This window comes from Notolepis coatsorum, assembly GCF_963971535.1.
Source record: "Notolepis coatsorum genome assembly, chromosome: 4".
In the NCBI taxonomy this organism is placed as follows: domain Eukaryota; kingdom Metazoa; phylum Chordata; class Actinopteri; order Aulopiformes; family Paralepididae; genus Notolepis; species Notolepis coatsorum.
This window is the reverse complement of record NC_140168.1, coordinates 89,106,492-89,122,870: the sequence shown is the minus strand read 5'-3', so window position 1 is coordinate 89,122,870 and position 16,379 is coordinate 89,106,492. Positions and strand designations below refer to the sequence as shown.

The following is a 16,379-nucleotide window of genomic DNA, read 5'->3' as shown; positions in this document are numbered from 1 at the left end:
TCCTTCAGCTCTGTCTCAGTTCTTCCTTCAGCTCTGTCTCGGTTCTTCCTTCAGCTCTGTCTCAGTTCTTCCTTCAGTTCTGTCTCAGTTATTCTTGTCTTCAGCTCTGTCTCAGTTCTTCCTTCAGTTCTGTTTCAGTTCTTCTTGTCTTCAGTTCTGTCTCAGTTCTTCCTTCAGCTCTGTCTCGGTTCTTGTCTTCAGTTCTGTCTCAGTTCTTCCTTCAGTTCTGTCTCAGGTCTTCCTTCAGTTCTGTCTCAGTTCTTCCTTCAGCTCTGTCTCAGTTCTTGTCTTCAGTTCTGTCTCAGTTCTTCCTTCAGTTCTGTCTCAGTTCTTCCTTCAGCTCTGTCTCAGTTCTTCCTTCAGCTCTGTCTCGGTTCTTCCTTCAGCTCTGTCTCAGTTCTTCTTGTCTTCAGTTCTGTCTCAGTTCTTCCTTCAGCTCTGTCTCAGTTCTTGTCTTCAGTTCTGTCTCAGTTCTTCCTTCAGTTCTGTCTCAGTTCTTCCTTCAGCTCTGTCTCAGTTCTTCCTTCAGCTCTGTCTCAGTTCTTCTTGTCTTCAGTTCTGTCTCAGTTCTTCCTTCAGCTCTGTCTCAGTTCTTCCTTCAGCTCTGTCTCAGTTCTTCTTGTCTTCAGTTCTGTCTCAGTTCTTCCTTCAGCTCTGTCTCAGTTCTTGTCTTCAGTTCTGTCTCAGTTCTTCCTTCAGCTCTGTCTCAGTTCTTCTTGTCTTCAGTTCTGTCTCAGTTCTTCTTGTCTTCAGTTCTGTCTCAGTTCTTCCTTCAGCTCTGTCTCAGTTCTTGTCTTCAGTTCTGTCTCAGTTCTTCCTTCAGTTCTGTCTCAGTTCTTCCTTCAGCTCTGTCTCAGTTCTTCCTTCAGCTCTGTCTCAGTTCTTCTTGTCTTCAGTTCTGTCTCAGTTCTTCCTTCAGCTCTGTCTCAGTTCTTCCTTCAGCTCTGTCTCAGTTCTTCTTGTCTTCAGTTCTGTCTCAGTTCTTCCTTCAGCTCTGTCTCAGTTCTTGTCTTCAGTTCTGTCTCAGTTCTTCCTTCAGCTCTGTCTCAGTTCTTCTTGTCTTCAGTTCTGTCTCAGTTCTTCTTGTCTTCAGTTCTGTCTCAGTTCTTCCTTCAGCTCTGTCTCGGTTCTTGTCTTCAGTTCTGTCTCAGTTCTTCCTTCAGCTCTGTCTCGGTTCTTGTCTTCAGCTCTGTCTCAGTTCTTGTCTTCAGTTCTGTCTCAGTTCTTCCTTCAGCTCTGTCTCGGTTCTTGTCTTCAGTTCTGTCTCAGTTCTTCCTTCAGCTCTGTCTCAGTTCTTCCTTCAGTTCTGTCTCAGTTCTTCCTTCAGTTCTGTCTCAGTTCTTCCTTCAGCTCTGTCTCAGTTCTTCCTTCAGCTCTGTCTCAGTTCTTCTTGTCTTCAGCTCTGTCTCAGTTCTTCCTTCAGCTCTGTCTCAGTTCTTCTTGTCTTCAGTTCTGTCTCAGTTCTTCCTTCAGCTCTGTCTCAGTTCTTGTCTTCAGTTCTGTCTCAGTTCTTCCTTCAGCTCTGTCTCAGTTCCTGCCTTCAGCTCTGCTCCGGCTAAAACACTGTGAAAACTTAGTGTGGGGGATTAGTATGATGTATATTGTATTTATTGGTTGATCATGTTTTATAGTATTTGTGTATGCATTTATTTGCTTTATTGTTTATATATGTAATGTTATATTTATATATTAGGGCTGGGAGGTACATATACTGAAGGTATACCATCATGGATCCATGTAAAGGTGTCAAAGTTAAAGCTAAATTAATTTCCCAAGCCCTACTGTGTGTAGGCGGCACGGTGGCACAGTGGTTAGCACTGCTGCCTCGCAGCAAGAAGGCCCTGGGTTCGAACCCTAGCAGGGGGACTTTCTGTGTGGAGTTTGCATGTTCTCCCTGTGTTCACGTGGGTTTCCTCCATGTACTCTAAAAAAAAACTTCCGTATTGTCGCAGTGAAAGGGTTAACCGTTTGGTAGTGTGGCAGTCAAAGGGTTAATTGGTAGAATATGGCACTAGCTCAGCCTGACATCACACTCTCTGCAGAGCTCTCCAGCATGTTGTGTTCCATGTGTCTGACGTGTCACCAACCCCTGCCATGGTTAGGGTTCACGACCCCACACAAATGACGCAAAGGATAATTTTTTTTTTTTTTATTATTATATTTTAGCATTTTTACAGCTTTTTCATGGTCACACAGGACCGACAGAGGAGAGGGCGAACGGGAGGAGAGGTGGGGAGGACATGCGACAAATAACGTCGGGTGCTGGGATCGAACCTGGGTCGGCCGCGTAGGTGCGCGTGGCACTATGGTACGAGCCACAAGGGCGCCCCGCAAAGGATAAGTTTAACCCTTTCGCTACCGCATTACCAAAGGGTTAACCCTTTCACTGCGACAATACAGCAGGTTAACCCTTTCACTGCCACACTACCAAATGGTTTACCCTTTCACTGCCACACTACCTAATGGTTAACCCTTTCACTGCGAAAATACAGAAGGTTAACCCTTTCACTGCCACACTACCAAAGGGTTAACCCTTTCACTGCGACAATACGTAAGGGATAATGTATAGCTACGCGGTCATTGTCGCAAAATAATTGACCGACACGGAGTTTAGAACACCGAGGCGCAGCCGAGGTGTTTTAAACGTCAGTGAAGGTCAATTATTTTGCGACAATGACCGAGTATAGGCTATACATTATCCCGCTTATTACATGGCTAACTTACTAACAATATACCTAATTCATCGACAAGACGAGATCAAATGCAGCCCAAATAAAGTGATTATTATTATCGGCAGCCGGCAGGTCTGTGGTCTGATTGCATGACTGAGTGCAGCTGTGCATATGCTGAGCAGCACTGATACAGTATGTGTAGTGGGCTTGATTGGTCCAGCTGCGCACAGCGGTCATTATTGTTCGGCAGAGGTCCATTATCGAGTAATATCGGACCTCTGACGAGCGCTATTGACCAATCACAAGCAAGCATTTCGGCGAATGTGAAAACGCCATGTAATAAAGAAGGTTAATGATAGCACCAGCCTGTGTAAAAGTCCTGCTCCACTTGGGACACAGGAAATTCTCCCATTTCCATCCCACTGGCGCAGCTTGGAATGTGTCATCTCTTCCTTTACATCCAGTATATTTGGTTATACACCTCTGTTTACCCTTGGTAAAGGAATGTAAAAGAGGAAAAGAAGAAGGAAAGGATAAGGAGGGGTGATTCTCTCCCTAACACTCTTTTGTAATTGGATCGGTCTGAATAGGATGACAAGAAAGCATAATATATATCCAGTATAACTTAATCATTGCACTGACAATACACTTATCGTAATTCTAAACTTCAGGATAACTTATAATCATTATACTGACAATATAGTTACCTATGCTTATTGTAAACATTACAATATAATAATAACAATAACAATAACAATAATAATAATAATAATAATAATAATAATAATAATAATAATAATAATAATAATAATAATAATAATAATAATAATAATAATAATAATAATAATACATTTAATTTGTAGTGCACTTAGAGCCAAATCTCAAAGTGATACATACAGGGTAAAAACATAGGCTTTAAAAACATAGGCAATTAAAAAACAAGGCATAAAAACATACAACAAAAGGGATAAAACACACAAGGCATGTATAAAAGGTTAAAACTAATGGCTTTGTATTGGTGAAGAGGTACGTTTTTAGTCCTCTTTTAAAAGAATCGGTGGTCTGTGGTGCCCTCAGGTAGTCGGGGAGGGCATTCCACAGGCGAGGAGCAGCCGAGCAGAAGGCCCGGTCGCCCATGGTGCGGAGCTTGGTCCTGCGGGCACAGAACTTATCTGTACTTATGCTTTGGATATAAGCTGTGCAAATGGATAAAAGTGCATAATACATGAAAATGAATGATTGGTATTTAAACAAAGACATTTCACATAGGTATTGTTGTATTTCCTCAAAGAGAACACAATGAGGAAATTGGGAGAACGGCGAGCCGCCCCAGAACCACGTTTCCGGAGCCGCGCACGTCATAGCGCGGGCTTCCTCCCAACACCTTTTATATAATAAAAGAAAGGTTGAGATCCAAGGCAGCTCTACAAATTTTTAAAAAGCCTTTATTTGTTGGCTTACATTATTTAGAAAAACCCTGAAGAAGGCCATGTAGGCCGAAACATGTCGTTTTTTTTTAATATTTTTCTAAATAATGTAAGCCAACAAATAAAGGCTTTTTAAAAATGTGTAGAGCTGCCTTGGATCTCAACCTTTCTTTTATAAACGAATCCTACCCCGGATTTAATACAAAGAGCACCTACCTGAAACAAAACAAGAACGCTGAAGCCCTCTCCATATCCTCTGTTTTGACCTTTATATAATACTTCAAGATTAGAACCCCACTGGACCTACCTAACCTATATTTGTATTCCCTCACGGCATGTTAAAGTTCTTTGGATTAAAGTGCCCACTAAATGACACATATACTGTCCTACATGGCTCTATTTTATAGTGGATGAACACCCTTGTTGTTGTTGTTGTTGTTGTTGTGTGTGATGTGTCCTCAGGTGGGTTGGAGTACAGCCAGGGATTACTACACCTTCCTCTGGTCGCCCATGCCTGAGAGCTGTGAACCAGGAAGCTTGGTGCACAGGGCCGTGGTGTTCCAAGGTACGGTGGTGGGAATACCCCACACTCAGTGTAGCTCCACACACACACATACATATTCTTGTATTTCTATACTCGTGAGGACTATTAAATCTGGATTTAGTACCGCCAGGCGCCCGTTACGGGGCAGCAAAGACAGTGAATGAAATCTACTGTAAGTACAGTTACTTTTGTATAATGTCCATAGCTCTGCTATTATTTACCGGATTGCGACGCAGTTGTTCCCCAGATGTTCACAGAAAGGTAAAGCGACAATATACGTTGCATTTTATGGCAATAACGTTGAGGTTTGTTCGACCCGTGAGATATAAAAACGATTATAAAAACGATTTTCATGTCAATCTGTCGAATAAAAATGGTTGGGCTACATTTGTATGCGGCTGGTGTGAGCTGGGTAGTGTAGTTTTATGAAATTGAAACGTCCATCGAAAGCCCTGCGTCTCTTTCTTAGGACTACAATGATTTCATGACGGCTTCCTTTATTTCTGTCTAAATTGTCTGTTTTACAGTGCAATGCGCAGAGATTTTTATAAGCTCATATTTCACTAATAACACTTAAAATTAGGGATGTCCGATATTATCGGCCTACCGATATTATCGGCCGATATCGGCATTAAAATGTGATATCGGAAAATATCGGTATCGGTTCTCAAACATTTAAAAAAAAATGTAATTATAATATTTTTTTATTTTTACATTTTTATAGAAATGATGTCCGATATTATCAGCCTACCGATATTATCGGCCGATATCGGCATTAAAATGTGATATTGGTTGATATCGGTATCGGAAATTAAGAGTTGGACAATATCGGTATATCGGTATCTGTAAAAAAGCCAATATCGAGCATCCCTACTTAAAATCATTGGTAAACAAACATAGTGCTGAAAATATATACTTTGACTGCTGTTTTGATAGGGTGAGGGTCTTTCCTCTTGGCTACATTTGAAAAAGAAATGCAACATAACTTCATACGGACTGTATTGATCTATTTGTGATGTGAAATAAATGTCGGTCCGGTACCGGGCTTAAGAGGTTAACTAAATTCCACATTCTACATTCATTCCCTAGCTCCTTACCCTAAACCTAACACCTAAAATGGCTTTTTTTGTACACACACACACACACACACACACACACACAGAAATGCACCCAGCGGCTATGTAAAACCACCATACACACAGACCCAGGCTATTCCAAGGTAACCCCTCCATTTAACGGTCCATATAAAAACCAGCCCTTTTATTTTATTAAAGGAACACAGCCGCAACCGCGGCCAGGGACCTGAACACCTCTGCAACCACACACACACACACACACACACACACACACATACATACAGACGCACACATACAGACGCACACATACAGACACACACACAGTGGGCCTGTCAACTGGTTTTACAGGTTATGAAATGGTCAGATATTACCCAGTGAAAATATGAGAGCACTCTGCGCTGTCTGTAAAACTGTAAAAAGTTGTTCGACTGCCGGCTCTACGCCTCGCTCAGTTCCTCCGTCCTGCAGACCCTGATCCACCACCTCCTGCAGACCCTGATCCACCACCTCCTGCAGACCCTGATCCACCACCTCCTGTAGACCCTGATCCACCACCTCCTGCAGACCCTGATCCACCACCTCCTGTAGACCCTGATCCACCACCTCCTGTAGACCCTGATCCACCACCTCCTGTAGACCCTGATCCACCACCTCCTGCAGACCCTGATCCACCACCTCCTGCAGACCCTGATCCACCACCTCCTGTAGACCCTGATCCACCACCTCCTGCAGACCCTGATCCACCACCTCCTGTAGACCCTGATCCACCACCTCCTGTAGACCCTGATCCACCACCTCCTGCAGACCCTGATCCACCACCTCCTGTAGACCCTGATCCACCACCTCCTGCAGACCCTGATCCACCACCTCCTGTAGACCCTGATCCACCACCTCCTGCAGACCCTGATCCACCACCTCCTGCAGACCCTGATCCACCACCTCCTGTAGACCCTGATCCACCACCTCCTGCAGACCCTGATCCACCACCTCCTGCAGACCCTGATCCACCACCTCCTGTAGACCCTGATCCACCACCTCCTGTAGACCCTGATCCACCACCTCCTGTAGACCCTGATCCACCACCTCCTGTAGACCCTGATCCACCACCTCCTGTAGACCCTGATCCACCACCTCCTGTAGACCCTGATCCACCACCTCCTGTAGACCCTGATCCACCACCTCCTGTAGACCCTGATCCACCACCTCCTGCAGACCCTGATCCACCACCTCCTGTAGAGACCCTGATCCACCACCTCCTGTAGAGACCCTGATCCACCACCTCCTGTAGACCCTGATCCACCACCTCCTGTAGACCCTGATCCACCACCTCCTGCAGACCCTGATCCACCACCTCCTGTAGACCCTGATCCACCACCTCCTGCAGACCCTGATCCACCACCTCCTGTAGACCCTGATCCACCACCTCCTGTAGACCCTGATCCACCACCTCCTGCAGACCCTGATCCACCACCTCCTGTAGACCCTGATCCACCACCTCCTGCAGACCCTGATCCACCACCTCCTGTAGACCCTGATCCACCACCTCCTGCAGACCCTGATCCACCACCTCCTTGCTCTGAATACATTAGAGCAGGGGTCTCAAACTCGCGGGCCAATTGCGGCCCGCGGGATGATATTTTGCGGCCCCCTACTGGACATCAAAGTGTAGTGTTAATGTGGCCCGCGCACTACTGTTTGCCGAGTCGTTGCGCGAGAGTAGGACGTTTTATTTATTTTGTCACTTGTAGGCTACCATAGCGCAGGCTCATGACAGCAACGTTATGTTAGTGACTTGGTTGAAACGTGATTCCGGAGTGATATCAAGTAAAGTGGAAGCAAATGCATCCTCGCTATCTCCTCTGACTGCGAGCAGTGCTCTGCATGTCCCGCAGCACTGCCACTGTCTGCCTGTGTACGAGTCTGGTCCAATCACATACGCGTCCCGTCAGCGTTTTTCCCCCTCACCCACAGTCTGCGAATCAGAGGCGGAGTAGGGCGGGTCTTCACGGACTGCATGTTGTCTCTCTCTTTCAGTTCAAGTCGGAGCAGAGTTGAAAGCGCATCTACAGTAAACTCGCTCCCAGTTTTATCTCTGTGAGATAAATGTAGCTATTAGCCTATTTTCGCCAGCAGGCAGCCAGCAGAAAAATATGGCATTTTCAAAGATGGTCAGTAAAAGAAAAGTCGACTGCAATTCAAAGGTGAATGGACGGGAAAATATGCATTCAGCCTGAGTCCCAGCCAGGGGCGTAGCTGGAGATTCTGGGCCCCATGAAAGAATCAATTTGTGGGCCCCCAATCTATAAAAAAATGTGGGGCCCCCAATCTATAAAAAAATGTGGGGCATTTATTTATTGATGAAAACGCATAATATGGTTTTTACCTATTTTTTTTATAAACAGCTTTGTGATAGAATAAAAAAAAATGCACAGTGCATTTCCATAGCTGTGGATGAGTCCACTGACACCACTGAGAAGCCTGAAGAACCGTTCATGTTCTGAAGAACTGTTCATGTTCTGAAATGTTATTGCTAAAAATTGAGAAGATTGGATCAGTTGTACTTTTTTTTTGAATACTTGAAACCCTTTTTTTGTGGAATATTTGATGCGGCCCAGCCTCACCCAGACTCTACCTCCAGCGGCCCCCAGGTAAATTGAGTTTGAGACCCCTGCATTAGAGGCAGCACGGTGGTGTAGTGGTTAACACTGTCGCCTCACAGCAAGAAGGTCCAGGGTTCGATTCCCGCTTGGGGACGAGGTTTCCGCGTTGCCAGGTACCCAGGTGGGGTATCTCACAGGCCTTTCTGTGTAGAGTTTGCATGTTCTCCCCCCGTGCTCGCAAGGGTTTCCCCCCCGATAAGAGAAACCCAATGGAAAAACATGCACACAACAGATCGCTGACGCTGTCACGTCCTTGATGAAGACGGGCAGGAGCACTTGGATTGGTCCCCGGGCGCGGTACCTCGCCGACGCCCTGTCTGCTCCCGGCTGCCCTTGGGGGGGAAGGACGACGGGATGGGTTAAGCACAGAGCTCAATCGCATCGACGACTGAGAAAAAAGACAATGCATGCGTGTGTGTGTGTGTATTCCAGTGTGTGTGTGCCGCTCCCATTGCATGTCCCAGTTCGTTGCATGCCGAATAAAGACCTCTAAAGAGGTCCTGCATTATTATTATTAGAGTAAAATAACGTTATAGTGATAGAAGGTATCGCAGTCCTGTTAATCGTGCATTCGCAGGAATAGCTGCTTTGGTAAAAAATAAAAAAAATTATAAAAAATGGCAGCTTCACTAACGGACGTATCCATCTGTTCCAAAAGGTTCATCCTCTGTGAACTATGTCAGTAAAAATGTATACAAATTTGACGTAGATTGACATGTCATCAGCCCGTTTCAAAAAACGGATACTCCTCATTGAAAGATAATTAAAAACAAACATAGACTAGACACAAGAGGTCAATATAGCCGGGCCCCTTACACAATATTGTTAGATGTGATGATGCATGTTGTACTAATTAGCAATTATTTCACTGTTTGACCTACATTCATTTTAGTAGCAACAGCCCCCTGTTGCAGGAAAATCTCCAGACTCGCTACAGAGAATTCACTATCTTGGCCTTATTGCTCACTCAAACCAAACTAATTGCGGTGCTGCTGTCATGGATTCGCTGCTGGATCCGTTTTCAAAGCTATAGACCCAGTAGCTGCTGAGACAAACACAGGCTACAGCAGCACCAGGTGCTACAGGCTCCCACAGCCAAGAACACTGTGCTCCTCCATCCACTGCTAGAGACCCTGCACCACGACAAGTATGCACTGCCAACATCTGTACCTTTTATGTATTCATGAAAATGTATTATTGTTTTTGCTTTCTTATTTAAACCAATGATGCACACACACACACACTTCTTAAAGGTAAAATATGTAATGCCATCAAACAAGCAACCGCTAGGCAAAAGAGCCCTGTTTGGTATTGCTCTTTGTTTACATTTTCTGATGTGTAGGTTGGAGTTTAGTAACATATTATGAATGTGAGTTTTTGGTAGAGCCTGCGGTGTGGCCTGCAATAGCAACCCCTCCCCTTATCCCCACTCAGCCCCTCCCCTTATCCCCACTCAACCCCTCCCCCTATACTCACGTACTACGGGTATTGCACTACCACCCCTGCAGGACTTATATAACAGGAGGTGCAAATCCAGAGCCTGCAAAATAATGAAAGACCCCCACCACCCCAACAACAGCCTGTTCAAGCTGCTGCGGTCAGGCAAACGCCTACGTACACACGCAACGAGAACAGAGAGACTACGGCTCAGCTTCTTCCCCCAGGCCATCAGAACACTGAACACTGAACTCTCCACTCACAAGTACACATGAGCACACACATACACACACACACAACACACATGCTGCAATCGCTCACACACAAACGGTCACTTTAAAACAAAATGGAAAGGACACTTTAAAGGAACGAGAAAAATAAAAGTCACTTTAAGGAAAGAACCGATGTGGTTCTTGTATAGTATAGTTTAGATATAACAAGTATAGCATAGGGATATAGAGTTAAAACTGTATATTGTATAGTAGTGTACATAGGATTGATCAAGGTTTTTTTATTTGAAAATGTTGTTTTTACAGGCGGTCCCACATGGGCCAAAATAAAATAAAAATAAACTCCTCCCTCCCTCCCCCCACCCCTATACCAGACAAAATCATTCTACAATATCTTAGATCGTTTATTAATCATTGTTTTTCCTTTTAGCTTTTAAATCACCCGACAGCAGTCACATATCTCTTGCATTCTGCAGATAGAGAAGAAGAAAAGTAAGAACATAATCGAAAAAATAAACAATAACAAGCTGAGAGACCAGGGAGGCCAGTCAGATCGCCTCCGTCACATTATCCGCTTCCATACCCTCAAAGAAGGTTAGGAAAGGATCCCAAATATTGTGGAATTTTTCGGTACAACCTCTGATAGTATACCTGATCTTCTCCAGTTTAATATGATACATGACCTCTCTCATCCAGTGGCCGTAGACGGGTGAACCCGGGTCCTTCCATTTGAACAGTATCAGCCTTCTGGCCAAAAGTGAGCAGAAGGCCAGCATTCTAGATTCCCACCATCTAAAGTGGATGTCCGCTGGGGCCACTCCGAATAATGCAATATATGGTGATGGCACTTCCTTTCCAAATATCTTAGAGAAGGTGTCAAAGATGGTCTGCCAGTAGGTGTGCAACTTTGGGCACGTCCAGAACATGTGGAGCAGAGTGGCTGGAGCCTGTCTGCAGCGGTCGCATAGAGGGTCTATGTCGGGATATATCTTAGAGAGCCTGTCTTTAGACCAATGCAGTCGGTGTACAATTTTAAATTGGATAACCGCATGTTTAAGGCAAATGGAAGAGGAGAAAATCCCCTGTATTATCTTGTCCCATGTGACTTCTGTGATTGGTTCACCTAAGTCAGTCTCCCATCTGCCCCTGAGGAGGTCTAAAGGTGTCTAGTTGCTTCTATTAAGCAGTTCATAAATTCTGCTTATAGTCTGTTTCTGGATCAGTTTACAGTTCAAGATTGAGTCTAAAAGGGTTGGTTCTAAATTGGTTCCACACTTTTATCGAGTGGATGACAACTGGGTTCGAGGTAAAGCTAGATATGGGCTGTGTGAACGGGAGCTTAGCACATAACAAGGCAGATAGGGAGGTGGATTTATCCGACGCTCTCTCCAGTACTGTCCACCAGGGGGCTGTGTCCTCCCCCTTTACCCAGTATAATAACGATCTTATGTTTGCTGCCCAGTAGTAGTAAATAAAGTTTGGAAGCGCTATCCCACCCATTACGCGGGGTCTCTGCAGCATAGATCTTTTGATCCGGGGCGGCTTTTTGTTCCAGATATAGGAAGATATCTGGTTGTTTATCTTGGAGAAGAATGTTTTGGTCAGAAAGACTGGAAGACTCTGAAATACATATCGAAATTTCGGCAATACATTCATCTTTATTGTGTTGATTCTCCCACCCAGGGATAGCGACAGGGGGTCCCAACGTTCAATATCTCTCGCCAGGTTAGACAGTAAGGGTTGATAGTTAGCCATATATAGGTCCTTATGTTCATGCGTGATCCATATCCCGAGGTACTTGAACTTTTTAGGGCTAATTTTAAACGGGAATGTGCTCGGAGGTATCCGATCCGCCGAGGTGCCGACGGGCATCAGTTCCCTTTTTTGAATGTTGATTTTGTATCCGGATATTTTGCCGAAGTCCGCAAGTAGGGTCATCAACTGAGGAAGACTCGTTTGGGGTTGTGATATATACAACAACATGCCGTCCGCGTAGAGCGAGACTTTATGCTCCGAGCCCGCGCGCATGATCCCCTTGATATCGGTGTTCTGCCTCAGAGCCAGCGCAAGGGGCTCCATTGCGATCGCAAAAAGGAGTGGAGATAAAGGACATCCCTGTCTCGTACCCCTATGGAGTTCAAAGTAGGTGGATAGATTGTTGTTGGTGCGAACGGCAGCCATCGGAGACGTATATAGAATTCTAATCCAAGCTATGAGTTTGGGGCCAAACCCAAACCTCTCCAGAGCGTGAAAAAGATAGTCCCACTCCACCCGATCAAAGGGATTTGCGCATCAAGGGAGAGGACCACCTCAGGTGTTCCGGGTGGAGAGGGGCTATACAGGATATTTAGGAGGCGTCTGATATTAAAGAGAGTACCGATTCTTGATGAAGCCTGTTTGGTCCGGCGAGATTATTGAGGGGAGAACCCCCTCCAGACGACGGGCCAGAACCTTAGCGAGAACCTTGACATCGGCGTTAAGGAGGGAAATTGGACGGAACAAGCCGCATTCCAGGGGGTTCTTGTCTTTCTTAAGGATTAAGGAGATAACCGCTTGGCGCATGGTTGGAGGAAGAGAAATTGTTGAGAATGATTCGTCAAATACGGCTAGCAGCAGTGGGGCCAGCTGGGTTGAGCATTTTTTGTAGAAGTCTGTAGGGTAACCGTCTGGCCCCGGGGACTTGCCACTCTGCATAGATCTAATCGCTGACGTAATCTCCCCAATCGTAAATTCCTCCTCCAGATCTGCGGCCCTCTCTGGGTCGACTGTCGGGACGCGGAGGGTCCTATAGAAATCGTCTAGCGTGGAGGGCCCCACTTGCGAGTCCGAGGTGTATAACGATTGGTAGAAAGTTTTAAAGCTTTTATTAATTTTAAGGTTGTCAGTGGCTTTTGAGCCCCGCTCGTCGTTGATAGTGGGGATGGACTGGTTGGCAGTTCTTTGTCGCAGCTGATGGGCAAGTATCCGTCTGGCCTTCTCCCCATGTTCATAGTACCCCTGTCGCGTTTTAGTAATGAGGTACTCAGCCTGTCGCGTTGACAGGAGGTCAAACTCAGTTTGCAGCGATATACGTTTTTTCAACGTGTCGGTTGATGGCGAGTGGCTATGTAGTCTATCTAGCTCCAAAATCTCGTCTGTCAGTTGCGTGCCGTGTTTATCTTCTTTTGGTTGGCGCAATATGAGATCACCTGTCCCCTTAAGTACGCCTTCAGTGATTCCCAAATGGTTAAAGAAGACATTCCCGGAGTCTTAATGTCGAGAAATAATGTAATTTCCGAGGTGATGAAGCTTGTGAAGGCTTCCTCCGACAGGAGCAACGGGTTGAGTCTCCACTGGCGGTGGCTGAGCCGTGTATTCGGGATACTCATTTTCATAACTAAGGGACCATGGTCTGAGATAACTATCGCTCCGTATTCGCATTTGGTTACGAGGGGAAGGAGTCTCTTATCCAGGAGGAAGCTGTCTATGCGCGAGAAGGTATTATGGACCGGGGAAAAAAAGGAGTATCCTCTGGATGTAGGATTACGAAACCGCCACACGTCAGCTACCCCATATGATTTAAGAAAGCGCCGGATTGCGCGGGCCGAGCTGGACTGGGGGGCCTTCCTGGGCGAGCTACGGTCCAGCACCGGAGAGTGCACAATTCATGTCGCCGCCAAGGATGAAATGGTGCGAGGTCATATCCGGTAGGCGAGAAAAAAGGCTGGTGAAGAACGAAGGGTTGTCCCAGTTTGGTGCGTAGATATTAGCCAAAATGACCGGAAATGAATGCAGTTTCCCCACCACTATAATATAGCGCCCTGCAGGGTCGGCCTCTACACTTGACATAGTAAATGGCGTGTTTTTATCTATCAAAATGGCTGCTCCTCTGGCCTTTGTGTGGAAGTTGGAGTGATACATCTGTCCCACCCACCCTCCCCCCAGTCGAGCATGGTCCGCAGTTTTTAAATGCGTCTCCTGTAAAAACGCTATGTCTGCATTGAGTTGTTTTAAATGTGTAAGTACCTTCTTACGCTTTACTGGGTGGTTGAGTGATTTAACATTCCAACTCACGAAATTGACAGAGCACCCTTCCAGCCCCATGGTATCACCCGTGTCGATCATAGTAGATGAGAGAGGCCATGCATCTGGAACCTAGAGAGAGCTCAGCACAACTGCAGGTGAAAAGCAAAACAAACGTCTGATCAGTTAAGCATGTTGAATTAACTAACACAAGTCCCCCCCCTGACACCTATAAAAAAACAAGGTGCCCAAAATACCCTTCAGAAACTAATCCACACATAATGTGCTTGTGTTGGAGGTGTTCTACCTATGGAGCCAGCCGCTCAGGCCCCCGTCGAGCCCCTTAGGTAAAAGAAAATAATAAAGAGAAAGAAAAGAAAAGTAAGAGTAAAAGTTTTTACTCAGATCTTGGTATTATATAAGGTCTTCAGCTGTCCAGTGGGATACACCCAACCAGGTAGGGTAATATAGGTGGCAACGGTAAACGGTAAGCATAACAATAATATATTAACATTAACAACCTCACATCAAGCAGGCCCTGAAATAAGGCAGAACATCTTACTCCCGAGCAAGGGCAACCAACATGCCCCGTTAAACACAAAAAAGGGTGCCTGATTGGGTGATATAAAATAAAATAAATCGGAAGAGGTGTGGGAGTGTGCGTGTGTCCATGCGTGTGTCCATGTACCTGGGCATATGCCCTTCAGTGTTCGTGCATTTGCGTGCACGTGAACCTATGTATGTATGTATGTGTGTGTGTGTATGGATGTATCGGACACAGCCAAGGTGTAAACGTATGGGTGTGTAGGCGTGAGTGTGTGGGTCCGTGCCCCCGTATCTGTATAATGTATAAACGTGTATGTGTGTCTACATGTGTGTCTGTGCATGCACGTAGTATGCGCCCACGTGTGTGTGGTACGCCTAGAATCTCTAGATAGTGCATCCATTAGGTGTGCGAGCACTTGTGTCATCATAGGTGTGAGCATGTGTGTACATATTTATGTCTGTATGTGTATACACACATTGTCCTATTGGGGCCAAAATTATACACTGTTCACATCACCTGTACATCATAAGTATAGGGCAATGAATTTGCTGGAGATTGGTGAGTCACTTAGCTTGGTAAATGGTGTCCAGTGGCGTCCTCTCAATGCTAGGCAGATGATGCTACACATAGATGATCACACAGTAGACATTACAGTAGCCTCTATACATATATTGTCCTGTTGAAGTTAATATGATACATTGTTCACATCACCTGCATATCATAAGCAGCACGTACACATTGATACATCTCTCTTTCTATGTGGTCTCACCCGCTGCAGCGTGTACAATGTTCTTTCTGACGTAGCTCATTGCTTCACCTGCATCGATGAACTCTTTTTCTTTTCCCCCGTGCGTGATGCGAAGTCGGGCTGGAAAAAGAATGCCGTACCGGGTGCCTTCACGACCGCGTAGTAGCTTCCTCACCTCCGTAAACGCAGCCCTGGCCTTCGCGACGCCCGTGGCATAGTCGGGGAAGATTGCAATAGACATTCCGTTGACCTGTAATGGAGCCAGAGCGCGCGCCCGGCTCAACACCTCGACACAGTCCTGGTAATAGTGGAGTTTAGCCACGATAGCACGGGGCTTCCTGTCTGTCCTCTTCGGCCCCAGTGTTCTGTGCGAGTGGTCTACCAGCACTTCATCATCCACTTGTAGCACGTCTTTCAGTAGTTTTGAGATCGACGCCGTGGAACTTGAGCCATCCGTCTCAGCCACTCCGAGTATCCTTACATTACACCTCCTCATTCTTCCTTCCATGTCATCACACTTTCCCCTGAGACCGGTCACCTCTGTCTTTAAGTCTTCGACTGTGGTTTATAGCGTTACCACCTCGAGAGACCACCCTCCACGTCTTTAACCGCAGCCTCCATTTTGTTCATGTTCACACACAGCTTCGCTATTCCTCCTTCATCACTTTCAAATAATTTCTGATAAGGTCGAACTCTTTGGAAAGTGCACCTTTCAATTCCGATTGTATTATCTCTGCGAGTTCCGATTTCAGCGCGAGGAGAATCTCCGCCTTTAAGGCTGTGGTATCCACGCCGGACATCTTTGACGGTGTGGACGGTGGTGGCCCAGAAATGGAAGTCGAGGCTTTTTCAGGCCTACTTGTAGTCGGGACGAATCCGTATTTGCGTAGGTTTGATGCCATCTGTCCGTGTAAAAAATGACCATCGGTTTGAACAAATGTACCCTGAGTAAGATTCACTACGTTTTGTAAATCCGTAAGCTTATTAAATTAAGATAAAATAACAAAAAGTAGAGGCTCGACGGGAGCGAGAACAA

At 45.8% G+C, this 16,379-nt stretch overlaps 1 protein-coding gene across 1 annotated transcript in view; it reads left to right on the top strand.

Annotated features, from left to right (window-relative positions):
• Nucleotides 1–16,379, top strand: part of tax1bp1a (Tax1 (human T-cell leukemia virus type I) binding protein 1a) — a gene marked incomplete at both ends in the record, with an annotated part of 133,568 nt that overhangs the window by 22,741 nt on the left and 94,448 nt on the right. Inside the window, one exon of the mRNA XM_084312023.1 lies at nt 4,562–4,664. Coding sequence (XP_084168149.1) covers nt 4,562–4,664 — 103 coding nt within the window. The remainder of the gene's footprint in view (nt 1–4,561; nt 4,665–16,379) is intronic.